The sequence below is a fragment of the Hemicordylus capensis genome, chromosome 17, assembly GCF_027244095.1.
Source record: "Hemicordylus capensis ecotype Gifberg chromosome 17, rHemCap1.1.pri, whole genome shotgun sequence".
In the NCBI taxonomy this organism is placed as follows: Eukaryota; Metazoa; Chordata; class Lepidosauria; order Squamata; family Cordylidae; genus Hemicordylus; species Hemicordylus capensis.
In genome coordinates, this window is record NC_069673.1 from 4,413,969 (window position 1) to 4,441,449 (window position 27,481).

The 27,481-nt window shown below is 48.5% G+C and overlaps 1 protein-coding gene across 3 annotated transcripts in view; it reads right to left on the reverse strand.

The window, feature by feature from the left end:
* Positions 1-27,481, reverse strand: part of CAMSAP1 (calmodulin regulated spectrin associated protein 1) — a 41,822-nt gene that overhangs the window by 7,233 nt on the left and 7,108 nt on the right. For 2 of the 3 annotated variants that reach the window (XM_053282352.1, XM_053282351.1), the window contains exons 3-13: positions 17,727-17,989; positions 17,132-17,293; positions 15,167-15,247; positions 14,066-14,098; positions 10,485-10,626; positions 9,125-9,264; positions 8,725-8,821; positions 7,107-7,257; positions 5,402-5,493; positions 3,696-3,780; positions 1,140-3,561 (exon numbers count right to left, since the gene is read on the reverse strand). In XM_053282352.1, the coding sequence (XP_053138327.1) occupies positions 1,140-3,561; positions 3,696-3,780; positions 5,402-5,493; positions 7,107-7,257; positions 8,725-8,821; positions 9,125-9,264; positions 10,485-10,626; positions 14,066-14,098; positions 15,167-15,247; positions 17,132-17,293; positions 17,727-17,989 (3,668 nt within the window). The remainder of the gene's footprint in view (positions 1-1,139; positions 3,562-3,695; positions 3,781-5,401; positions 5,494-7,106; positions 7,258-8,724; positions 8,822-9,124; positions 9,265-10,484; positions 10,627-14,065; positions 14,099-15,166; positions 15,248-17,131; positions 17,294-17,726; positions 17,990-27,481) is intronic. The other variant, XM_053282353.1, reaches the window with a different exon arrangement.

Here is a 27,481-nt window from a genome sequence, read left to right on the forward strand (position 1 = left end):
CACGGATACCAAAACGGCGAATACCGGGTCACTGGGGCTATGGAACCGCAGGGGTTAGGTTCCTAAGCGGGGAGTGGTGGGCCTTTTTTAAAAAAAACAACAACAAGAAATTGGCCAAAAATCAGGTGAAAATCTAAAAGTCGCCACTGACGGCAGCAGGATTGTAGTGGAAGTGGCACATTTGACCTTTGAAAATCGCCGCAGAGGTGGTGATCGCAGTGGGAATCGGAAAGATCCATTGGGCGCATTTTGTCTTTTTAAATTGCCAAGGTGGCTGCGCAGCAGAAATCCTGGCTTAGCTAGCAACAGGGACGACTCCCCCCTCCAAGCCTCTCTTCAAACCAACTGCAGGTGCCGGTCTGGAGCCCATTTCAAGCTTCTCTGAGCATTCCGCTGCCTCCCGTGGCTGTTTTTTTATTGTAAAATGCTGCATCCTTTCCCTCCCACCCCCGCCCTTTACTTGTTTGTAAAGGGGAATCCTTGCTGGATCCCCTTTTACAAGTATATCAGTGGCCAATCCCCGACCTGAGGATACGCGAGTGTCTTTTCCCTGCTTGCGTATGCCAAGGTCGGGTGTCTATTACCCAGCCGCAGATACAGTCATCCCTTGCTAACTGTGAGTTTCCCAAGTGGGGAATTGTGGCAGGTCTCGCCAACTGCGACCCGAGTATCTGCGGTTTTGCAAGATTTGGGGGCAATTTGGAGTGGGTTGTGGGGTGGTTTTTTTTTTTTGCAATTTCTGAGGATCAGGGGGTGTTTTTTTTCTATTTTTAACTGTATTTTTTGTTCTTTTCCTGACCACGATTCCCCTAACCCCCTATTTCCAATCTATTTCTATTGCTCTCCCACCGTGAATTCGCCAACCGCGAGGTTTTCCCGGAACGGAACCCTTGCGGTTGGGGAGGGATGACTGTATGCAAAACAGCGGATGGCAAGTCCACAATTAACGAGGTTCTCCTGTACATAAAATTATATTTCCCCAGAGTGTTCTTGGACCATTCTTCTCTTTAAAACAATTATACTGATGCCCATTTTCTGCATGTGCATTTAAACTTTTATGATGATGACGACAACGACGACACGGCTACTGTATAATTAGGGATTCTGCTCGCAGTAATAGTATGTGGTTTTGCTCTAACCTTAAAGAAAAACCCGACTCCGGACTTCTGGTCAACTTCACTGATCAAGTCGGTGGAGCTGCCCTGGCTTTCAACCTCCCCGTCGTGATCTGGGGCTTTTAAGTCGGACAGGTCTACTTCAATGAGGCTAGTTTTGCTTCTCAGGGGTTCCTCCGTTGGGACGTTCTCTTTTCCTGAGCCGTCAAAGGAAGTGGGGTTAAAATCTTCCAGGTTACTATTCACATCTTTCATCGCTTCGGAGAGGATATTTGCGTCTTTGGAAACGGACAGGACAAATCCGGCCCGCTGATTGCTCTCGTCCCGGAGCCCGTAGCTGTCAAAGAAAAGCTTCTCCTGAGGGGTGCCCCCCTGGTCTGAATTATTGTCAAGAGCAATTTCGGTTGGCGTCTTGGAGGAATTGTTTGATGGAAATTGTCTTAGGTGCGGCAAGGTGTCGACACTGGGAGTGGGGGTTTTGATACGCGGCATGGTTTGCTGCCTGTCCTTCGCGACTTTCAGCTCAGACGGTCGCCCCGAGCGGGAATTTCGCCCTTGACCAAGCCGGGGGGGTTTCCGAAGGCTGCTGGTGCCTGTCGGAGAGAGGGGCTCAACAAAATGAACCGGTGCCCTGATCTTTTGCTCCTGGGAGCTGCCTCTCGAAGGCACCGTTGGTGCTTTCATAAGAAGCTCTTGCTGCTGAGAAATCTTCAGGATCGCCTGTTGGAGGGTACTGATGGTTTCGTTGAGTTTTTCAATGGAAAGGTCACATTCATTGATATCGGGCGTTTCGATGCTCTCTTCCAAAAGGGCAGCCGAAATCATCTTGCTTTTCTCTATTTCATGAATAGTGGGCTCCTTTGGATTGTGCTGCTCAGCAAAAGCGACTGTTTCTTGGATCTTCACCTTGGGTGTTTCATGGGCATCATCTAGCGTGTCTTCACCCCCTTCTTTCAGGAGGAACGCCTCCGATTTCGAGTTCAAAGCCGTGTCCTCCAAGCCTTCCCCGTTGTGCCTCGAGTATTCTTTCGTGAAGTGCTCTGGCTTAAGTGGCTGAGAGACATCGGCCCCTTTCCCTTTCTTCACCACGTGCAAGAACGCCGCCTTGCCCAGTTTCAACCGCTGCCGGGCAGAGAGTGCCTCCATCTTCTTCTTCTGAGCCTCGATGGCTCTCCGCTTCTCCTCCAACTGCATGTGAAGCTGCACCAGCTCGGAAGCCAAGACGTTCACGTTGTCTTTGCTCTGCCTGTTGGGACTTTGCTCCCTCTTCTGCTTCCACGTGGTCAGCGGGGCTGGGCAACACTCCGACCCGTCCGGTGTCGTCTTCTGGGAACTGCTCGTGCTCGATTTGGTTTCGTAGCTGTTCAGCCTCTGAAGCTTCCGTTCAGCAAAGCTGGTCATCCTGGCGCTCCCACTGGTCATGGACACACTGCTCACCTGGGAAATAGTACTCAGGCATGGACTGGAACGTCCACTGGCATCATCCTTGTCTTCGTGCTCCCGGACCTTCAGGTCTTCCTGCAGCTTTGCAGACTCCTCTTCTCCAATATACTTGGCGATGATCGGGTGGTCATCTGCCACTAAATCTTGTTCGGCTTCCTCCATGTCTAGAATGTCTGAGTCGGAATCTTGCCGGATCATCGTCCACGAGGTCTCCGCAATGTGGGAACTGGGACTTTTCGCATAGCTGACGGTGCCACGCGTCGCATCCTCTTCTGCTTTGGCAGCATGGAGGAAGAATCCCCCAAAAGACTGCTCCCTCGATGAAGGCTCTAAACTGCTAGTTGCTTGGGGATGAAAGGGTTCGACTTGGACTTCGGAGTGTACTGTCGGATCTGCTGTGCTAGCGCCCGCCATCATGACTTCAGAACTCGAAGCCACATTAAAAGTCCTATTAAGGTTATGATCGGCATGATTGCTATTGACTTTTTTACGGGCTAAGGACGCATGCCCCTCACTCAGTCTTTTTGTTACGAAACCTCTCGTCTTCCCTTCTCCACATTCATCCTCTTTGTTGATTATTTGTTTTTCCTTTGCTGGCCGCAGGACAGCGGGCATTAAGGGCTCAAGGAAAAAGCTCTCTGGCTTGCTCTCCGAGGCCTCGCCGCCTTGCGGCTTTTGAGCCCACGCAGTCACAACTACGCCAGGAGATCGAACCGGCACACTCTGAAGTTCAAGGTTCCCGTGGTTCGGTGAGGCCTCGGGGTGGATGATCGCCATCAGTTCTTCGTCCTCATCCTCGATCTCAACGTTGTTCAACAAGCTCTTCCCGTGGCTTTTCACAAGCGCAGGCGGGGGCTGCTGCTTCGGAGTGACGTTGATGATGTTGGACGCTAGGCTGTCTTTGCTGATGGACCTTGCTAAGCTAATGCTGTCGCCGGAACTGGGGTCTGCATCGCTGCTGGCGGCTTGATGAAGAGCAAATGGCGTCGGTTGAGACAGAGGCCTAGAACAGAGAAGCAAATGTCGGAAGTGAGTCGGTTGAGTCTGGTAATCGCAGCATCCTTTATGCAACAGCATGTCATGTATACAACCGCTCAATACCGGCTTCCCCACAAAATAGCATTCAGCACAAGCTACCTTTGTTTCTTCTCTGGCCAGGCAAGAATGGAATCCCGGGGCTGCCCATCCACTCTGGTCAACGAATTCGAACGATGCCGCTGATCTAATGAAAGGGAGGCGGTACTTTAAGAGCACACATTTTGCTTCAGACCTCACAAAACTATTTGTATTAGTCATGTTGAGACACGGACTCAACACTCCACGACTTGGCCACGTGAGGGCAGCATCACGCTGCGGTGAAATCGCACCGCTCAAGCCAGCCAAACGGTGCTCACGGTACATATGATGAAGTCCACCATGAACTGCTGAATGGCAAGTGGGATTTCAAGGCCAAGCCAGAAGAGAGGCCCGCTTGGTTTCAACACCACTCGCTGCCAAGTGATTGTGCCGAGGGTGGCAGGCCGAGGAGAAGTAGGGGAAATCCTCCCTGTCAAATCGCTCGCGTTCAGTTGCATCCAAGGCCTACCCCGCTCCCCAAGAATCGCTAAGGTTGAGTGCTCTTGTACGGAAGCATTCTGTCTCTCTCAGACACAGCGAGTAGAATTGGGAAGTTCAACAGTGGTGGCCGGGCCGGTTACCCATGCCGAACCGCAAGCATGCAGGCCCAGCTCCACCTCCTCAGCCCAACTGCTATTCCCAGCAAAGGAGGCTCCAGGCTCAGCAGATCCACCTGGCCCACCAGGGCCCCTTCTGCAGGACACAAGCAGCAACATCTGGCAACTCAGAACAACTGGAAGGGTTCCCTGCACCCAGGAAGCCCTGTTTGGCTCGGGAGCAGAATCCAAAATGAACAGAGTCCCTGGATCAACGGGGACTGGGCAGAGCGAAAGAGAGGGAGAGTCAAGCCCTCTGTTCCCTGTCTCAGGAATGCCCAGATGATGCTGTTGACGACAACTCCCATGATCCCCAACTGCACTGGCCTCTGGCCCGGGATTATGGTAGCCAACAACAGGGAATCCCTGTTATAGGGAACACTAGTCAAGGCCTGATATTCAGTCCCAGCCTGAAAATGTCCACACCTTTTTTGCCTTGGGTAACCATGCAATTTGCCTGGTGTTCAAGTAAGATATGCTTTAGACCAGGGATTCTCAGCGTTGGGCCCCCAGATGCTATTGGACTTCAACTCCCATAATCCCCAGGCCCAGTGACCTTTGGTTGGGGATTACGGGAGTTGAAGTCCAATAACACCTGGGAACCCAACGTTGAGAATCCCTGCTTAAGACCACTCACCACTTGACCATCAGTCTTGACCACCACTGCAGATGAGGCGTCCCTCTGCCTACCCAGCCCCCTACCCAGTTATCTTCCTGGCTCCCCAAAGCACCCTATGCTCACCTGTCCCAGCTGCAGCGCCAGAACATCAGGCTTCAAAAAAGCACAAACTCTGCTTTGTCCTAAGGGAACAAGCTGGCTGTTTCTTCGATTGACTAGAGCAGGGTTTCTTAACTGTGGGCCCCCAGATGTTGCTGGACTACGACTCCCAGAATCCCCAGACATGGCCTTTGTGGCTGGGGATTCTGGGAGTTGTAGTCCAACAACATCTGGGCGCCCAAGGTTAAGAAACCCTGGACTAGAGTCCTCTTACACCTCCCTTGATCCTTTTGGTAACCAAAACTTTTCTGTTTGTCTTTTCACAGGGACTAAGACCCAAGGCCAGCGTTTACAGCTGCATTCTGCAGCCAATACAGTTTTGTATCCAAGCCACTGAAGGAACGGGTGCTTACCTGAACTGTCTTCCCCTTGCAGAGACTTCTGCTGTTTCTGTCTCAAAGGCAGCAATGGATGGGACGGGCTGAAGGCAGGGCTTCCTTTCCCACTGTATCACACACACAAGAGCATCCAGAGTTTGACTGTGAGAACCACCACCACAGTAGGAACGAAAACACACACACACAGCTACCCCCACCCCTTTATACTAAATACCAACACATAATACCAAAATGTCACATCAGTCAGCAAGACTGATCCAAACACCACAAGAGCAAGCAGCTGCCTGAAATCCCAAATCCCTGAATTGTCACACTTCAAAGCAAAGGAATCTCATGGTTTTAAGATGGAACACAATATAAAAGCGAGGGAGGGGGAAAATAGGGAGAAAAGTGAGTAAGAGCATTTGGGTTTCCAGAGCCCTTTTTTTGGGGGGGGGAGAGAGAGATCACTGTGGCTAAAAATGTAACACTGGAATGCCGATTATGTAATATAGCAGAGGACAGAAGGGTCAGATGCAGAAGATGACAAATATGGAAAACAACAGTTTCAGAGGAGGCTAGTTCCAAAAGAAGATTGTCCGCTAGAAAGGAAGCTAGGCTGGTGTGGAGGGTGGCTGTTTAGAGGTTGCAATCCGGCATTTCCAAACAGCATGCGTGGCTACCATACAGAACTTTGCAAAAGGCTCCTACCAGCAGCAGCTGAGCAGACCAGGCTTGCTATTTCCTGATGTTCCTTGCTCTCAGCTCTGTGGGGGTTTTTGTTTGGGGGCGGGGGGGTTGCCTGCTAACTGTACGCCTGACTGCCTCTTCAATGACCCACCCGCTTGTCGAAGAACCAATCACTTATCAAAATATAATATACACCTCAATATGGGTGCTAACAAAGCAATTTACAGTCAAGTCCGGAATTGGGATTTCTTCTCCCTGCACGAGGCATTATAAGGTACCCTAAGGCACCACACAGAGAAGAAAGGGAGGGAGAGGCAGGCAGGCAGGGCATCCTGACCCTAACAGCATACCAAATATACGCAAGGTTTGTCTGAGCCCGGTATCTAAGGAGCATGGAGCCAATGGAGATCTGGCAGCTAGGGTGGACTTTCCACTGCCACCACGTGCAAACTGCAGGACGTCAAAGTGCCGGGATCAGGGGCTCACAAGCTTTAGCCCAGGAGGCTTGTCAATGGGGATGAGGGGTGGAAGGGATCCATGAAGGAAGAAACGCTAGCAGCCCTCACTAGACCACAGGTTTAGGATCAACCTGGCTGAAAGACAAGGAAGCCCAATTCCCTGCAGGCTCCCGGGAGGTTTCAAAACTCAAATATAAAAAGGACCCCGAAGAAGCAAGGAGTCTGTGAACGAGGAGGGGATCCTCCCACTTCCAGATATATATGAGACGCCAACGAGCAGGACGGCCACAAGGCTGCCCAATCTGGAATGACAGAAGGGGACGCCGCCTCACTCCACTCCACACAATTAAAGGAGCACCCCAAGATGGAAAGGGAGGAGCTTGTGGGTGCACAAGCAACTGCCTACACCCCGCTCCGGAGCGTCAAGAGCTGTAGCTGGTCACGTCCCACAGCGTGGCACTACACAGAGCCAATGGTACGCCTGTTCGGAACACAGCTCCTAGGTCATGGAACGGGGACGCGAAGCAAGTGTGAGCACAGAGGGAGACAGATGGACTTACGGCGACTCAAACTCTTCAGGTTGGGTGCAGTACCTGTTGCAAGTCTCCAGAGGGAGCTGAGCTGGCGGCTGCACCTCAGCGGAGGCAGGAGCGGTGGGACTAGCCATGAAGCTCCGCTTGGTTGCGTTCGAGATGGGCACCGGCGGGCGGCTGCTGCTGCTCTTCTGCTGCAACATGGTTTTCGCTGCACAGTGGGCGACACAGTTAACGCTCAGTTAGGAAGGAGCCGCGAGCAATCAAGAATCCGAACAGGAACTCTCCAAAGAGCATAGCACACGCTATTTCTGAAACCATTGCAAACCCACAGAAAGCACATTTATAATCCAAAGAAATCTGCGGCATGTTAACCAAGAGCTGCAGGATCCTTCTAAACAATTCTGGAACCTCGCAACATGCCTGCTTACTTTTTATTCTTAAGAAGCCAACATCACCTAAGAACAGCCCTGCTGGATGAGGCCCAAAGCCCCTCTAGTGCAGCATCCTGTTCCCCACAATACCCACCAGATGCCTTTGGGAAGCCCACAAGCAAGAGGTGAGGGCGTGCCCTCTCTCCTGCTGTTGCTCCCCCTGCAACTGGTATCTGGAGGCTGGAGGTGGCCTCTACCCACCCAACTAGCAGCCAGGGATAGACCTGTCCTCCATGAATCTATCTTAAGCCCCTCTCAAAGCCATCCAAGCTAGTGGCCATCACCGCATCCCGTGGCAGAGAATTCCATGGATTAATGATGCACTGTGTGGAAAACGGCATATTTTGTCGCCTTAAATTCCCTGGCCTTCAGTTTCACGGGACGGCCTCTGCTTCTAATGTTGTGAGAGAGGGAGGGGGAAAAAAAATCTCTGCCCACTCTCTCTACCCCATGCACAACACCTCTAGCCTGACTCCCCACAGTTGCCTCTATTCCAGCGTGCCTGAAGCCCCTTTCCCATTCAGAAACGGAAGCTGCTTGTGGCTGTAAGGAGGAAGTAGAGCAGCAGGAGGGCGGCAGCAGGCCACACCCAAGGAAAAGCAGGGCCATAAAAACTGGGCTGTCCCACGAGGCACGGTTCAGCAGGATGGGAAGACAGACCAAACCCATGGGGCACAACCCATCAGGAAGTTGTTCCGGCTCACTGACAAAAATGCCTTTAAAATATTGACACCTCGCCCCTCCCACAGTACGACATGGCTTGGGGCGGCACACAGAAGGTAACAGAACAGTGGCACAGATCAAACAGGCCAAAACAAAATAATAAAAAGCCTCTCTAAAGAGAGGAGTTTCAATTTCAACTGTCAATTGAGTCAATTTCAGTTTCAACCGTTCCAATTTCAACCGTCAAAGTTTCTTTTCTAAAGAGAGGAGTTTCAAAGAGAGGAGTTTCACGCACTTTTGTGTGCTCTCTCTCTCTCTCTCTCTCTCTCACACACACACACACACACACACACACACGCACACACACACTAATGTCTTTGGTGGGAGGACTCAGAAAGGGTCTCCTGCCTCTTCTCGCAGCCTTCTGTGTCTCCACTGGTCAGGAGGCCCAATGGCTAACTCGGAACCCAGCCCAGGGAGCCCACAGGAATGCCACACAGGCTACAGAGCCGCCAAGCAGCTTTCCCAGCAGCCTCAGCGACCCCGGCCTGCTTCAGGGCACAACCGCTCGGCACTCTCACCATCTTTCACTTCTTGGAAGTCTCTGGGCTGCACGAAGTCGGGCTTCACGTTCTCGAACCACCAGAACAATTCGGCAATGAAGACCATGACGTTGGGCTAGGGGACAAGGACAAGGGGGTCAGAACCACACCGCCAGGGCCCAGCGAAGAACCATCGCGCGTCTCCTACAGTGGCCAGTGAGACGCCCACAAGCGGCACATTAAGACAACCGTCCTCTCCTGCCCTCGCTCCCTGGCCACTGGTATTCAGAGGCCTGCTGCCTCTGGAATAGACGCAAATGGTTTATTATTTCTCGGTGTAAACCGCCCGGAGCCATTTTGGGAAGGGCGGTACAGAAATTGAATTAAGAAGAAGAAGAATAAAAGGCCACCCACTGTGCAATCCCGTCCTGAACCTTACCTTTAAAACCAAAGGTGCATAAAGCATGTCCTCCAAGGTGAGATAAAAGCACTTGCTTAGGTATTCGTTGGAGAATTCCCGGAGCAGCTGGATGTTATAGATGCTGTCTGCAATCGACGTTACCTCTTTCAAGCAGATCTCTTGCAATTGGGAAGGAGAGAGGTCAGTGTCACCGGACAGCCCCAGAGAGACTCTCAGCTCACATTATGCCACAGGGGGACTAAGAGCGAAGGCGAGGTTTCCCCAACGGTGCTTGGCCGCTGCCTACAGAACACGCGACGACAGCCGGGATAGACACAGAAGTGCCTGCAGCTGCATGGAGCCCCACACTCTCCCACAACCCACACCGCAACAGGGGCAGGGTGGGTCCAGTTTGCACCCGCACTGGATGCTGGGTAGTTCCCAGTCAAGAAAGGATTTGCTAATGAGAAAACGCGGGCCACAGGCATCGGAGGCAGGGGCCAGAGTTCAGGAGCACAGCACCGACTTTGTAGATACACCTTCCCAGGTTCCGTTCCGAGCAGCATCCCGAGGCATAGCTGGGAAAGACTCCAGTCTGAAAGCCCGGGGGAGCTGCTGCCAGCCAGTGTAGGCGGCCCAGAGCTGGGTGGTCTGACTTGGAACAAGGCAGCTCCGTATGAGGAGGAGGAAAAGGGAAGCAAGTGAGGAGAATGAGGTCGGCGGTGATGGTTTCAGGTCAGGGTACGTGAAGGGCTGAATGTGTTGAACCAACTGGAGGGGAGCTAGCTTTTGTGAGAAGCGTTAGCGGGAAGAAGGAATAATCCACATACTGGAATGTGGACGTCACATTTAAAGAAGTCATCCGCCATCAGTATTTGAACACCTATGATCTTTATCAATGAAGCAATGTTATATATCCAAACATCGCCACCAGTGTTCCCTCTAACAGGGATTCCCAGATGTTGTGGACTACAACTCCCAGAATCCCCAACTGCAATGCCTTCTGCTCAGGGATTACGGGAGTTGTAGCCCACGGGAGTTGTAGTCTGGGAACCCGCTAGCGGGAACACTGATCGCCACCCTAAAGCGAGATGCTGCCAGGAACAAAGTGAATATAAGCTCATTTGCCTAGAGTTTGATCCAGCGGCAGCTAAGCACCGGAGAGTCTCTTGGGAGTGCCTGACAATCTCCCATTGCCAATCAATGGCACCAAACCGTGCTCTGGCCGTCTCACACCCCCAGCCGGACAGCCCATCTCGCGCACACATTCATGACGGGGTTGTAACGGAGAGCATTTGTCATTCGGATGCAGCTTGGGAAGCTGTGTGGACACACCCACCACATTCTAGGGCGCGTCGGCTAAAAACCAGACCACGTGTTCCATTCCTCATCAACATACCATCGAGCTTCATTTGCTCCGGACAATAATAGTGGATGACAGCCAGTAAGGCAGCTCCATCGCTGCAGTCCTTCATCAGGTCTTCAAGCAACGGGAAAAAGGGCAGCTGCCGACTGGAAAGGTGATCTCGGCGATAGCGGACCTGGTGGGATGAGGCAGAGGGTCTCGTCACAGAAGCAAGCTACCTTTCCATCCTTTTACACCTGTGGGCCATTCGGAGCTGGTTATGCTGTGCCTCCAAATGGTTAGAGCAATGCTCATCTCAAGTCAGTGGGGCTAACCTCGGGGCGATGTAACCAGCAGAGGCCCATCCCAGCGGGTCTCGCCAATATCCTTCCAAAAAAGAACGGAAAACCTCTCCTCGGAGAAGCAGAGCAGCACACAGCAAGTCCGGGAAGCACGGAGGCTTGCAATGTGGGTTACAAATTAATCTGATTTCTAGCGTGAAAACCAATTAGTACTTGCGTTACAAGTCTGTGCTTGTGTGACTTGCTTCCACTGCCAAGACAGACTAACTTTACGTAAGGACTTCCAGAGGGCCGTGTTAGTCGGGGGCAAGCGACACAACAGAATCCGCAGCACTGGGAAGACCAGACTTAACAAGTAACTTGAACCAAATTTCTGTTCTTTGAATGGCTCGGTATAGAAGAGACTTGGGAAAAAACAGATCCAGTATACTCCACCAGGAATTAAACTTGCAATTGCTATTTACCTGAATAGGAGAAGACACTAAATTTAAGATGACCCCCCCCCACCAAACAAAACCAAGGTTATATTTAACCTCTGTTTAACTTTAAAGAGGGTCATCTTAAATTCAGAGTCCTATTCAGGTACAAATCAGGTTATACCTGTACTTACCCAAAAGGAAGTGGACACTGAATTTAAGACTCCCCCCCCCCGCCCGCCCATTTCTAACATCAAAGAACTTGGAAAAAACCTGGTCTTGAATTCAAGTAAATACGGTAGTTTTACTGAGCACAGGTGGGACCTCAATAGGGCCTTTTCAGGAGATGGTATTTCAATAGTTAATTACATTAACTAAAGCCACTAAGGCTAGTGCATAACATACCTTAACACATATGCAACAGAAGCATTGTATTACTGTGGCAGAAGGAACACCACAGTAAGTTGGGGGGGGCCCCTAATATTTCATAAGAAATTGTTCTGAGACAAAATGTTCAGTTAATGAGTTACAAACAAGACATTTGACTAATATCTACTGGTAAGCCTACACCACTACACTAAAAACATTTCTAAGCCTCATTTGACTATATTTATCCAAAAGATGACACAAGAATGCTAGCCAGCTATGTAAGGCCACATCTAGGTATGAAAACGTATATATATTTGAGGAGAGCACAGGCTGAGACCTTATTCGTGGAAACCAGTCTCACTTGCTAACAAGCTCCAATAGGGAAACCCAACCCAACCAACTTTATACCACAAAATTAGTGTTACATTTTGTTTAGCTTTAAGTTCCCTCTTTGGGGGAAATCCAGAGCTTTGCCAGTCTTGAAGTAATAGTGTATGAAAACAGAGAAAGAGCATCTCTTCTTCAATGGGCAAGAATCACATACAAAAATTAGAAAAATTAAAAGGAGCTTTTGCAGCATGCAAGTTATTTTTCCTCCAGCCTGAAGCTCTCCATAAATACGTAATGCAATGTGAATCATACTGTACCACACGAGCATATTCCACGGGTTCCAGCATGCAGTGCGATAGCGCATGCATCAGATCAGGCTTACGCAAAAAACAGCAAGACACAAAAAGGCAATCAGAATCAGGTCAAAAATGCAACGTTAGACCCATTAAACCGTCATCCAAATCCAAGTCGATTGCTTTATGTCATAAGGTGATCTGGTTAGTTTAAAGTGTATTCCTTTGCCCACCCCCCACAGCTAAGACTGAAGCAAGACGACGAGACTAAGAACGGCCTCAAAAATGAACTACAGAGATCTCTTACGAAGCAGATTTCCAGTCAAGCATCCGTTTTGTAAGCTAACCCCTATGCCATTTTAACAGGGACGATGAACTGGAGACTTCTGCTTCAACAGGGGGACTTCCTGTACCAGCCAATCAAGGCTTAGGGTGGGATATGCCGCCCTATGCGCCAGCCTTCTACTGCCAGAGACGCGGGAATATTTGGGCCGTTTCAACAGAGCAGCACTTCTAGAAGGCCAGGCGATCTGGCTGCAGCCAGTGTGCTTGAGACTCCTTGAAGATGACATGATTTAAGTGCCCAATTGTGACTTTGGGATGGAGACAATATTTGCTTGCCAACCCCAAAGCCTATTCCAAGTGACTCGTTCAGCCATCCCTGTCATAAGAGATCAATGGCAGCAGCCTTGCACGCCATCAGCAACGCTGCCGAGAAGCAGATGTTCAAGGGCATTTCTGAGCTACCTGCAGGGGGAAATCCTGAGGATTCCCCCTTAGCAGCACGCGTTGGAGCGGCAGGGTCAGATCACTACTCTGCTGATGGAGGTCAGTTAGAAGACACTGCATGAAAACGTTCTTCTACATTCAGGCACTTCCATGTGTGTGGGATACCGTCAAGTAGGAACGGACTCACGACATTCTAGAACCAACACAAGAATCCATCTGACGCAGAAGCTCGCGAAAGGGAGATGCTAAAGCAGAGCTATACAACTCTGGCCTTCCTGCAGATGGAACACAGGAACATAGGAAGCTGCCATCTACTGAGTCAGACCCTTGGTCTATTTAGCTCAGTATTGTCTTCACAGACTGGCAGCGGCTTCTCCAAGGTTGCAGGCAGGAGTCTCTCTCAGCCCTACCTTGGAGATGCTGCCAGGGAGGGAACTTGGAGCCTAGATGCTCTTCCCAGAGCGGCTTCTTCCCCTGAGGGGAATATCTTGCAGTGCTCACACATCAAGTCTTCCATCCATATGCAACCAGGGCAGACCCTGCTTAGCTATGGGGACAAGTCATGCCTGCTACCACAAGACCAGCTCTCCTCTCCTAATGCTCAAAAACAACTCCCATCATCCACAACTACTGGCTAGGGATGATGGGAGTTGTAGTCCAACATCTGCAGTAAGGCGAAAGCAAGGTCTTCCTTGCGTTAAAGCACTGTGTTTTTCTCATTGTGAGAGAAAGCATTCTGTATATATATAGGCACAAGGAAAGACCCTTTAATCATCATGCACAAGCACCGTCAACACCTACCCGTGTGAGAATCTCTTTGAAGAGAGATTCAAGCACTTAGATGACTTTAAACTGACCAGCTTCACCTTAGTGCCGTGTGAACTGAATTTTCTGAATAGGAAAGAAGGGCAATGCTATTGGCCATAGGCTGTTCCTTGCTTCTCCATTACCTCCAGATCTTGAATACCAGCCATTCTGAAATGCTGTATAGTGAGGAGTATGCTGTATGTACAGTATGTGGAATCATGTAATGGAATCTACTTTTTAAAAAAATCATCATTTCAAAAGCATTACGCAGAGAAGCAGACTGTAAGGTGTGAAAGCAGCATTTTCAATGGAAGCAAACACCAAGAAAATAAGTATTAAGCGCCATGGGCTTGTGGATGACAACCGCCACGTAGAATTAATTCACTTACAGGTACTAATTTCCAATACCATTTGGAAGGAGACTGCTCAGGAAGCAGGGAAGGGAATGTGGGAACAGGAGAGGAACATCAGCAGAGTAAGTTATAAGCAACAGTCAAATGCACCTAATCCATAGACACTTTCATATCGTGGAATGTTTTGATACAGAAGTATGCAAAGTTCTGAGTGGACAACATCCATTCAACACACCAGTTTTAAAAATCTCATAGACCCTCATCCCGTCATACCAAGATATGGAAATAAAATTTCCTCAGCATCCATGGAACACGCCACAGGAGCGGTTTGTGTTACAGGGACACATCGGTAGCATGGCATTCAGTGCTATTTTGCCAAAGGCATTACAATTTGGACCAACCTTCCAGTTGCTTATATTTGAGAAGGAGTTGGAGGTCTCCAGTAATGAAAGTGTAGCATTTCTTTACAGTATTAGTTAACTGGAATAGTTGGGGGGTGGGGGAGGGAGAGGGGAGAGTTGCACACGCACATGTGCACGCACGCACACACAGCTAGTACTTCTGAACGCTCAGCACATGCTTGATTAGTACCCCGAGATCCTGAATTTCTCCAAGCGCACTGCGAATGTGACCACAAAAGATCTTCGGAACCCATTCTGAATGCATTATACTCTGTCAGGACTCAGATCGCACCCCTTCACTGCCCTCCACACACAGCATTCAAGAATTAATGTCAATATTGCCATCTCTCTTAACCCCTAGAGGAAAAGGCAGATTACAGACAGTGGCTCTAACCCAAGCCCCAAGGCAGTTTCCCCATGCAATGGGCTTCTCCGTTCACTTTGGGATTGAGGTGTCGCTGTCCACAGCCCTGCCCTCTCTCCTGAAGTGAGCAGAGAAATCCCCGGGTGAATGGAAGCCCTATGCGCCCGTAGACCCTCAGGGAGAATGAGGAGAGACGGAAAGGAGACCCAAAGCATCACACAATCCAGAATTCGATACAAGGTAGGGCTGCAAGAACCGAAACGTGAAGCATGTCTCCTTCGAAGCAAGCCCAACCCAACACAATTCAATCTGCAACAGAGATACATTCAGGTCCCCAATGCAACGCACTAAGTCCTTTAAGGTGCATTTTACCTTTTGGTGACCGGGACTTTCCAGCAATTGCTGCTTTAATTTGATCTCTTTTTCTGTTATCTCTCTCATTTTTAGGTTCACCTAAGAGGAGAGAGGAGAGATTCATATTACATGTCTTTTCCCTAATTCCCCACCACTGGAAGTTCAACCACCATTTGGCTTTGCTCTGTTTCCATGTTTGGCCTCTCAGAAGCACCAACTAGATGATGCTATGTGCTAGCAGGTGGAAAGCATATTTCCAATTGCTAGCCTCCTGGATTAACCAGACATTTGGGATTTTTTTTCAAGCATGTTTCCCTTCTTTCTGACTCACCCCACACACCTGGTTCTCACTCCTCTTTGCCTCAGCTCCTCTTCCCATCTTCCACCCAGCTTGTCCTCTGAATTCAAAACTTCACAAATGGCCCCAGACATCAGGAGCCCAGCAACTGCTCACCTTCCAGTTTTAAATCCCAGCCCTGAGACTGTCACCTGACTACTCAGGTCCTCCACAGCAGCATCCTGATTTTTACATGTTGGATACATGGAGGGCAAAGCCAAAGGGCGCATTTTTCGATCTCAACCATTTCAAGGATGGCTGAAGCACATTCTTACAATGCCTCCCCTTAAAATCAATTGAGCTTACATGTGCTCAACTTTTGACTGGATCGTGCCCCTAGAGTACAATCCTGCTAAGAGAGATCAACGTGCGGCTGATAGTTCTATTTTATTTTCACCAATAAGCAAATTCAGTCACTTTGCTGAATTTACAAGCCTAGACAACCAATTGTTTTGAAGCTTTGTTTTATATAGCTGATCCAGCGCAGAACATCTGTGCCTCTAGTTTGCCACTGCTGCCTTCTCCCCACCCGATCCCTGCCACTTTTTTGCCTGCCCACCCCGACCCGTGTTTCTCCCCACACCTGCCTGTCGTCTTCTCCTGTCCATCTGCCGCCACCACCTTCTTCTTGTTCCACACCCACCCACCGCCATCTCCTTTTGTGCCGCCTGCCCCACTTTCTGGCCGGCCAGTCAACTACCAGTCGCGGCCGCCATTTTCTTCAGCTGGCCAGTCACCACCACATTCCTTCTCTGGCCCCGTGGCTATGCGGCAGCTCTCCGAACTCTCGCGAGAGCTGCCACACACAAGATTAGCCACAGGTACATTTTAGAGAAATCAATAAAAAGGTATATTAAAATCTCCGAGAGGTGTTTCTTTGATGTCATACCCAACGCACTATTGAATTGCTCAGAATTATGGACAGGTCTGCACCCAAAGCTGCAAACTAGACTGCTTTGTGTTGTGATAAAACAAGAATCGTTGAGCCTACCACACTGAAGATTTCCTGATGAGCTTAAGAAACCCCAACAGCCATGGCAGTAAAACCTCTGCACAAAGAAAGCTACCTCCAGACTTAACTACAGACCTCTGCTGATTTGTTTTCCAGGCGTGGCTTCCACTCCGTTTTCAAAATGAGTGCCGACATGAGTGGCTGTATGAACTGGTTGTCAAAACAAGACAGCGTCACACTGAAGTCTGAGAAGGGGGTTTTCACACATACCATCGGCGGCAGCACCACCACCTCCACTACAACTATGAGCTAAGCTGCTATTGGATCATAAGCATCGAGTATTAAGAGCAAGCGTAAACAAGGCTTCCCATACTGGGCAATTTCATCGTACTGAAACCTTTGCCCAGTGTCACATCTAAAACCAAACAGACCTTTTTACACACCGTGTGTCAGCTAGCTAGGATTATTAAGTGGGCTTATTTTAGGAGCATCCAACACCTTGCTTTAACAAATTAGAGCCTTTCATGGACATTAGTGTCTTTAAACACAAAGATTTGTGTTTGGAAAAATAATATATTCATGGTGCTGTGAGCACTGAGCCCTCTTTTCCCGCCACGGTGGGAAGCCTGTTTAAAATTTTAATAGTGTTGACTTCTGCTTTCCTTTGCAGACATGAGCAAATCCGCTGTTTTACCTTATTAATCCAGAATATCATTGCATCCTCCAGATCATAGGGCAGTTCCTTTGAGGCACTAAACGTAGAGAAACGTTTGACGCTCGCCACCACTTTTTCAATGCTGATCATTTCCACCGTGTAGGCCATCATGAGCGCATCGATCATTGCCATGTGAGGGCTCTAAGGAAGACACAAGAACATGGTCGATTCAGAGAGCTCTCAAGATTACATGCCGCCTTGGTGAATTTAACACAGGCTAACCGGTCAGGGAAAGAGCCACCAAATGGCGCAGCGGGGAAGTAACTTGCCTAGCGAGCAAGAGGTTGCCGGGTTCGAATCCCTGCTGGTATGTTTCCCAGGCTACGGGAAACCCCTCTATCGGGCAGCAGCAGTACAGGAAGATGCTGAAAGGCATCATCTCCTACTGCGCGGGAGATGGCAATGGCCAACCCCTCCTGTATTCTACCAAAGATAACCACAGGGCTCTGAGGTCGCCACGAGTCGACACCGGCTCGACGGCACAACTTTACTTACAGGTCAGGGAGGTGAACTGAAGGGCAGGGTGGGGCTGTGGTAGAGGAAAAAAAGTTAAGCTCTCTTTGCTTAAGCTCACCATTTTGATAGGCGCACTGCTGAGATCCGATTCAGACACGGGTGTATCATCGCTCTCCATGACGTAAATCCCTTTCCGAGACAGAGCCTGGATGACTGACTGGTGTCCCTGAAGAGCGGCCACCTGATCACCTTTCAGAATGAGGCTGCAGACACGGCAGTAGAGCTCGCTGGACAGCAACAGCTTGATGACAGGTGGCTTAATATGTTCTTGCTCATACTGGTCTGTGTAGAACGGGTCCTTCAGCTCCTCTGGGATGTTATCTGAAAGAAAAGGAGGCATGCACTCACACCAGGGAACCCCGTTACAAGCAACACAAGTATACAGTCTTATGGAAAGCCCAGGCAAAGGTGCACAGTGCCATAACCCAAGTCCTTGCCGGAGTTTTAAACAACATTTGAGAAAACAAAATATAAAGCAGCTTGCTCGAGTGGCTCCGTCAAATCGCTCTCTCATCACCTGTCATGTTCTGCTAATCAAACAGCAGAAGAGTTCAGTCTCTCCTGTCACAACCAAGTATCTTTCCAGTCTAGAAAGCTTTGCATGTGAGTGTATCTAGCTTCCTGAACGACTATACTTCGGAGACAGAGAAGGTTGCCTGGAATAGGTTACGAGCGAGAAAAGCGGCAGCAGATTTATGGCTCAAAAACCATTTTTGCTAACCCTATAGGCTGTTTCCAGCCATCTCACACACTAAGCCAAGCCAACAATCCACCTACAACATGGTCCCAGTGCCAGGCTAGAGTCTAGATCAACTGGGTACCCAGAAGCACCCTTAACCGGAAAAAGTAGCTGATGGCTGCTTGGAATAATTCAGTGTTTTGTGTCTAAAACTTTACCATTTTATGAAGAAACTCTGTTCCGCCATGTTACAGTAATGCCTAGAATGCACCATGCCTAACATTAAAAACCATTTAAACCACACATACTGGTGAATCAAGGCATTTCAAACGTTCTCACTCAAACTAAACACACAGTTTCTGCAATCCAACCAGTTGTGGCACACTCAAGTCCCATTTAAATAAATTAATGCAACTTAAGTGCTTAACTCGCTGATTTCACTGCGACTTAAGCATACTTAATCAGATGCCGGATTTTGCCAAGCTTGATGTCAGTCAATTCCAGTATAGAAAAATCCTCCTGGATAATTCTGGAATGCCTAAGCAGAGATATGCCATCAGACTGTGTTTTTGGCACATGGCTAAGGGCAGATCTGACTCATCCACTAGCATGTCCAACCCGGGCAGAAACATCAAGATAACCAGCTGATGCTAGCAATAGCAAATCTGAACCATGCAGAAGTCACACACACACACACACACACACACACACACACACACACACACACACAGAAAACAGGCACCCTAGTATACACAACTCTCTTGAAAGTCTTAATGTGAGCCTCAATTGCAACTTCCTGCAAGCACTTTCTGTTAATTCATACTATGCATTTCTGGCTTACACAATCATATCCTGGCAATTAGATGGCCAATAATAACTGGATTGTCTGGAGCCTGGGAAAAGGTTTACTGCTCCTGAAAGCCAAGGACCGAATCATCCCAGATCCCTGCACTTTTCACCTTCTACAGCCTTCTCTTCTATCCATCCACACAGGCATGCGAGTGAAAGGGCATCAAAAGCAGACTGATCTGCCTTACCTTAGAAATGGGCATCAGAGAGTTGGGAAAGGGTACCAAAAAGGGCAAGCAAGATGATCAAGGGGTTGGACACCTTCCTTATAAAGGCAGGCTAGAGTATTTGGGGCTTTTAATTTAGAAAATAGGGGGCTAACTAGGAACATCATTTGGGCCTATAAAATAGCTAATGTGAGCAAAACAGAATTGTAAACTCTCTTGTAGAACTCAAGGTCACCCAATGCAGCTGAATAGCAACACGTTAGGTCAGACAAAAGGACTTTAGAAACTACCTCCCTCTTACCGCCAACACCCCTAATCTTCCGACCTGCTCCCCCATCCACTGAGCCCAGCACTCAATATTATCATTTACCGTATTTTATGGACTATAAGACTCACTTTTTTCCTTGAAAAATATCCGCCAAAATTCAGGAGCGTCTTATATGTTTTAACAGTTTAATATGTTAAAACTCTGAAAAACTGGATTAAAATTAAGGTGCGTCTTATATTCTGTAGCGTCTTATAGTCCGTAAAATACGGTATTTATTTGTTGTTCAATTTTTATACCGCCTTTCATAATGCATCTCAAGGCAGTTTACAAAAGTTAAAATACAATAAAGCCCCATAAAAGTTGCATCTAAAACCTTAAAATCAGTGAAGCAGTCAAAACCATAAAACAGCAAAACACAACCATTAAAAAGACAAACAGAAACAGGAAAGCTAAGAGACCCGGCAGCCCCTAAGGGATAAAAGCCTGAAGAAATAAAGGGGACTCGAGTTGGGTTTTCTTAAAAACAGCCACAGACGTCAAGGAGCAGACATTCCCTGGGAGAGCATCCCAGAGCCCGGGGGCCACAACAGAGAAGGCCCTGCCCCGTGTGCACAACTATTTAGCCTCATTCAACATCGGCACATGGAGCAAGTGCCCCTCTGAAGATCTTGTTGGGTGGGCAGAAACCTTGGGAGCAGGCGGTCCTTCAGGTATCCCGGGTCCAAACTCTTAAGGGCTTTAAAGGGTTAGCCTCAAAGGGTACATTTGTATATAAAGCCTTCAGAAGCAAAAGCAGCCCCAAGAGGAGCAGCAGCGAAGCCTTGGGGCCAGGGGCATAGCTAGGGCAGAAGCGGCCTGTGTCCGCTCCCTCCCACCCACCCCTCACTTCCACCCCACCGCCTCTGCTTGGCAGCCCTTCCTGCTTTCGATCCCCATGCTCAGGAAACGACTGGGTCCAGCTGCCTGCTCTGGGCATCAGCCCCAGCTCAGCAGCCCCTGCCTCCAGCGGCAGTTCCTGCCACGGTCTCCGAGAACACAGACTCCAAGAGAGCAGCAGTGCCTAGAAGCCAGGCGGTCTCCGTCTCCTGGACGCTTGTATGCATACATGCCTCAAGGGTCTCGCTGCACAATCCAAGAACCTAGGAATCAAATTGATCCCTTTTGTGCCTATGTATGCAGATTCCACAACACCCGAGAATTGCATATCAAATATATACTGAAAGGAAATGAAACAGCACCGCACTGATGACTCGTGTTCTGGAGAATCCCAAGGCAAATGAATTACTATATATACTCAGAATCATCCCCCACAAAAACCCAAAATAAGGAAGGGGCCGAGGAAGTGCCCACAGGTGCCTCTCTAGGCGGAGGTGCATTGACTCAGCAGGCCATAGGAGGACTGATCCTCTCTGCATTGACAGCGGCAGCGAGACCAAAGGGAAGAGCAGCTCCTGGCAGGATCAATGGGGGCGGCATCATCTGCAGGCCTGCTCAGCTTAGGCCCCTCGGCTGTCTCTGGACTACAACTCCCACAATCCCCAGCCACAGTGGCCAACAGCCAGGGATTATGGGAGTTGTAGGCCAACAGCTGCAGGAGGGCCGGAGCTGAGCAGGCCCGATCTACAGCTATATTGCGGAAAACCTCCAAGCGACATGACTCCTCCTTCTGGAGGTAGCTTCTCTCCAGTTTAGGACTGCAGAACTACATAAGGAAAGCTGCTGAAGGTAGCCCGAGCCCAGGCCTAGGCCTGCTCAACTTAGGCCCCCCAGATGTTTTTGGACTACAACTCCCATAATCCCCAGCCACAGTGGCCAATAGCCAGGGATTGCGTGAGTTGTAGGCCAACATCTGCAAGAGGGCCGAAGTTGAGCAGCCCTGCCCTAGCCCACGACTAGTGACTCCTGGCTACTTGATGCTTTGTATTGCAATTCAGAAGATACAGATCCACGCAAATGCTGCCCCCCCCGCCCCAGGGTTCTCATGCTCCCTTCAGAACATTTAGGGAGGTTATTTGAACCACACCTCAAACTGAAATGCCTTCTCTTTACTTCATTAGCTCCCTGGCAAAAATTGCAGACATTGGTAAATGAATTGTAGACTTCTCTTTCTTTTGTGTCCTGCTGCTCTGTTACTACCTTTTCAAGTGTACAATGCAAGAGCATTGGTGATCTGAGCTACATCTTTGGAAGCTCTCGTATACACGTTAGCCTTTTCACTGGCAAATATGAAAGCTGCTAATTAAAGTTAAGCCACGGCAATAGAAGTCTTAATTTTATCCCATTCCCATGACACTTTATTTTTAAAAAATCCTCTGCACTACATTAACTAAAGTGCCAGCTAAGCAGCAAGATATCCATACCACTCCTAAAATCCAAAAGCAAGCAGCAATTTGTGGCTCACGGACTGCCCACAAAACGTACTGCATTCAAACGTCTTCTGCTAAATCAGTACTGGTATAATCCTGCAACCTCGACGACTTTTTCTGTGATGAGGCCGCCCTTATTCTGTCTAGAAGGCCACCGTCTCGAACGCGAGGACTGGAAGACAGTTAATCCAAACCATTCAAAGCAGTGCAAATCTTCAAGAAGGGACCTGTCTGCTTGGCTCAACAGCTGTCTATGGGATGCAATTCCATCCTGTTTCATTGCTGGGCTGGTAGTAATTGGTTTTGTGAAGACATAATTTTAGGATGTTTATGTGGTCTACTGCAATGTTGGTTTTTACTGAATGGCCTGTATCAAGTAGCAAGGTGGCCAACATATTTTCAACCGTGACCAATCTTCATGTCATGCCGACAAAAACATCAGCGAGTTGACTTTATTTTAAGCCTTTCCCACAGAGCTCATATATGCATACGAAGTTGCGTTATACCAAGTCAGAGAACCAGTCCGTCTAGATTAGCATTGTCAACACCAGGGCTGCTCAACTTCGGCCCTCCTGCAACTGTGGGCCTACAACTACCATAATCCCTGGCTATGGGCCACTGTGGCTAGGGATTATGGGAGTTGCAGTCCAAAAACAGCTGGAGGGCCAAAATTGAGCAGCCCTGGTACACTGACTCCACCTTTTCAAGCAGGAGTCTTTCCCAGCCCTACCTGGAGCAAAAGCCGTTGCAGCAGGGGATTCTGGAAGTTGTAGTCAGCAACATCTGGGAATCCCTGTTAGAGGGAACACTGCCTGGAGATGCTGCCAGGGAGTGAACCTGGGTCCCTCTACATGCAAAGCTGATGCTCGGCCACGAAGCAATAGCCCCTTCCCTCAGAGTATCTTGGTGCAATAGACCAAGTACAACCCTATACACAGTTGGGGGAATTCAACCAACAGAAGCTAGCACAAAAAGTTTAGTAACTGGAATAAAATGGCACTTGAGATTTTTGTAGCTCTGCTCTAAGCAGATTAGCTTCTCACCCATATTATACAACAAGATGCACTCATTTATACAGAGAGGCAACTACTTCATTTTCCCACATTAGTAAAGGAAGTGAGCCTCCCGAAGTCACTGGATATAAATCATTTTAAAAATAACTTGAAGGTTAAGCAGCTTCCATTTTTACCGCTTTTGAGTTACTGCACAAGCTGTGAGCAGCATCCTACATTTAAAAAAACCAAACCTGAATACAAAGATAGCTGTCTGAATACCAGCCAGTGGTGCAGGGAGGAGAAGAGGGTGGATCCATCTGAGCATTTTGATTTGTTTTTTTTCAAATGACAGAAAATAGGCCAAAAATGCTGGTCTACTTGTAACTGCATCAAACACTGCAACTAAACAAGTCAGAAATATCCTTTCAAGTATTAAAATCACATACACAGTTACAGTGTCTACACCAACCCAAACCTGGGTCCACAGGAATTAAGACTATATGACACAGCACTGATAACTGGTTTCCCCTTTAATTACCTAGCAAGATACAAGGAACAAGTTCAACAGCTTGGTGGTGATAACATTTTACATTTAGAGAGCTACCTTAGAGAGCACCTTCTTCTGTATGATCCCCATCGTATGTTGAGGTCATCTGGAGAGGTCCATACAGCTTCTCTGTAGCTGCTCCTGACCTATGGGATGCCCTCCCAGCAGATATCTGCAGTTTAGGCTCGCTGTTGGCCTTTAATAGAGGCCTAAAAACTTACTTGTTTGGCCTGGCCTTCCAAGGTTTTTCAACTGTTTTTAAGTGGTTTTGAATTTTTTTTATATATACTGTTTTAAGCAGTGTGTTTTAAATGGTGTTTGGTTTTATGTCTTTTTTTAACTTGTTGTGCACCACCCAGAGCCTTTGGATGGGGCGGTCTATAAACATAACAAAATCAATCAATCAATCTGAACTTTACTTTGGCTGACCTATGATCTCTGAAGATGCAGCTTTGATCAATACCTAAAAAACAACTCCATACATCTTTATTTCCATCCTTGACCAGCATAAGATAAAACATAACAGTAGTGTTAAAAACAACCTATGCCTGTGGAGACAGTAACTGTGAAGTTGAAGCTAAAATCTTATTGTAGTTGAACTAAAATCTACCGAGCGCTGGAAAGTTAATTAAAGTATGATAAAGAAAATGCAAAGAGGTGAAGATGTTAGAGGCTGTGGATGTAAAACTAAAATCTATGAGAAGTTATAACATTATTAAGATTAGAATTAAAATCTGATCAAAATTTGATCAGACGCCTTGAACGGACTGTGATGATGTTACATCACCACCACTGATGTCTCATACATTATAAAAAAAATTTAAAGAAAAAAATTCTACTCTGTGAGAGGTTTCAGAATAAAACCGAGATGGAGAGGGAGGAAAAGAGCTCCAGAAAGATTTTCCTCTTGTCTAGATCCTAGTTCTCCAAGCAATGAAGATTCATGCACAAGCGCTAGATAGCCCTCCTTCTGCTCAGCTGGGTGATGAAAGAATATTATGAACTACATGAAAGCCCAATGGCCAACCAACATCCTGACTAAATGTCACTTCCCTTGAAATTAGTAGGACAGGTTTGTCATGCCTAACTTGCCCTATTAATTTCAAATGGGGCGTCCGTTGAGTAATTTCGTCAGGGTGTCAGCCATTGATTTTAGACACATGGTGCAATCTAGGAAAACACCATTCTCCTCTCTATCATGCCCAAGGGCTTCACAAGGCAAGGAGGGCAACAAGAATAATTTCCTCAACCTGAGAGAGTGACAAGGGGGGTGGGGGTGGGGGGTAGCTGTAGTTCAGTGGAAGAGCATCAGTTTTGCATGCACAAGGTCCCAGGTATAATCCCGACATCCCAGTAGGGCTGGGAAAGACCCCGGCCTTCAACCATGGAGAGCTGCTGCCAGTCAATGCAGCCCCTCATAGCTGTCTTGAGAACCGTAGTGCAGTCCCAAGCCAGACCAGTCTAATAGGGAGAGGAAAAGCAGCAAAGAGCCACTGTCATCTGGGGCCAGCGTCTTTCTGCTCTTTGGTAGGGATGTGCACAAAGCATCCGACCGATGGTTTGGTGAGGGAGGGGGGTTACCTTTAACGGACCGGGAGGATGCTCTTACCCCTGCCTCACTGTGCCAAAATTGCTGTGCGGGACAGCAGCGTACCTTCTTGCCGCCATCAGAATAGAAGTGGCTGGTGCATGTGTGTGGGCACAGTGCTGGAAGGGAAAGTGGGGGGGCGGGGCGGGGGGGAGAGCACCCTCTCTGTCCCTTAAACCCACCCCACCCCCAAACCAATCCAAACCGCTGGACTTCTGAACCAGTCTGGTGCTCCAGAAAAGGACTGCCAAACTGGTTTGGGCACATCCCTACTCTTTGGGTGTCTTCTTTCTACTAACCCTTCCGAGCACTAGGGATTCCCAAATACTATCTTACAGCAAGACAGCAAAGGATCTTCAGAGAAATATTATAGCATTTCTATCCACCCCAAAAATCTCTTCTAAAAAAAAATCTAAATCCCATGCACAACCCAGGACTGGGGCCCAAAAGTTCCAGCTCAACCAAGTTCCAAAATTAAGCTATTCACCAGCCCAGATCACCACAGCTGCTCCTATTCTGCTCTTTTTCTAAATAGGTACTGAGGAGAACTCCGATGAAATCTGCAATCCTAAAAACACTTAATCTGGGAGTACCACTGAACTCAATGGAATCCACTCCTGTCTAGACATGCACAGGATCGCACTGTAAGACTAAACAATTTCAACTCGGGCTCGACTCAAGGAATGCTTTCATTGTGTCAGCAATACCAGCAACAAAAAGACACTCGAATTGTAACACTATCAGTGTTTTCCTGATCATTCTTTTTAAAACAAATGACACAAAAGTATTGGGGGGGGGAGCCAAAATAGCAGCTCAGCACAACCCAAAGCAAGTGCTTAGGTTTTAGTTGCACAAGACGGACACAACCAGAGTCCTACATCTTTCCTGATCCAGAATCATTCACACCAATTCCACCACCCAGAACATGGGCAGAAAGGGGTGTATGCATCGGTTCTATTCTCCATACTCCCTAAACAGCCTCTTTAAGCTTCCTGTCACTAGACAGACTTTCCTGTTAGCAACACACATGCTGTCTGAAAGATTTCTGTCTCCAATATGGTTCTGAATTTGTAAATATGGTGTTGCAGCTTATAATCTGGCAGACAGACACTTGAATCCAAACGACTGTGATGTGACTACAAGTCACTGGATGGACACACATTTTCACACTGCAGTGGACATGTGGGGATGACCCACAGGTTGAAGACACACAGGTTTGGGTCGGCTAATCACCGCAATCAAAGAAATGCACCAAAAGTAAATCTGTTGGCCAGCAACTGTCTTCGGCCCCACCGTACTCTACTCTTACCAAACAGCAGCAACACACCACGTCAAAATGGAGCCTTGTGATGTTGCATCTATTTATTATTTATTTATTAGATTTATATCCCGCCCTTCCAAAATGGCTCAGGGCTGCTTTTCCTCTCCTTAGTATGGCTTGGGACTGCACTATGGTTCTCAAGACAGCTATGGGATATATTGTTAAGCATAGGGAACTTCCTCCTCCTGAATAAGACCTTTCATCCATCTAGCTCTGTACTGTCTACACTGAGATCTGTGCAAGACTGCTAAGATATGGAGGGATAGCAGTCTTGCAGGTATCTCAGGGGGTTGTTGCCGACCCCTGCTTCCCTGGTCCTCTCTCTCCCCACCCTGCTCTAGCCCCCTCTGGGCAGCTTCTTGGGCAGAGAAAGAGCTGCCGCTTCGGCTCTGCAGAGACCCAGAGAAGACGACGCTCACCTGTGCCTCGCTGGACCCGAAGCCAAAAGGCGTGGAGTGAAGCCACGGTGCCGCGATGCTGCATTGCTGCCCTTTGCTCTCCTACAGCCATGCATCATTTCCCAGCCAAGGCAACGGAAAACGGAATACTCCGACTCCTACCCTTGAAGAGTCTCCCTTTCGGTCAGAGGGCAGGCAAGTTGCGGGGTGGGATGCAGCCCGGCACTGGAGACGCCTGCTTTGTTCCACACCAACTGGCACTCTTCTGGTTGCTACTCAACACTCCGCTGCCACCACGCACAACTCCTCAGGTACCTTTGGACATTCAAGGCCCAGCCCGGCCTTTTCCTCTCACTCGCTGAGTCGGCCACTTACCCAGAGGCAAAGGCTACTCATGACAACAGCAAAAGGCAAGTTGGAAAGGCACCTCTGCTTTGCACAGTGTGAATGGCAGCTCTTAAGGGTGCAAGCATCACCATTTAAACACCGGGTATTTAAGAGAATGCCCTCTTCATTATGAGCCCCACCACCCACTGAGGTCACCTGGACTCGGATGCTGCCCCGAGGTTGTGGAATGCACTCCCTACTGAAATACAAGCCTCCCCATCTCTGGCAATTTTAAAAAAACATTTGAA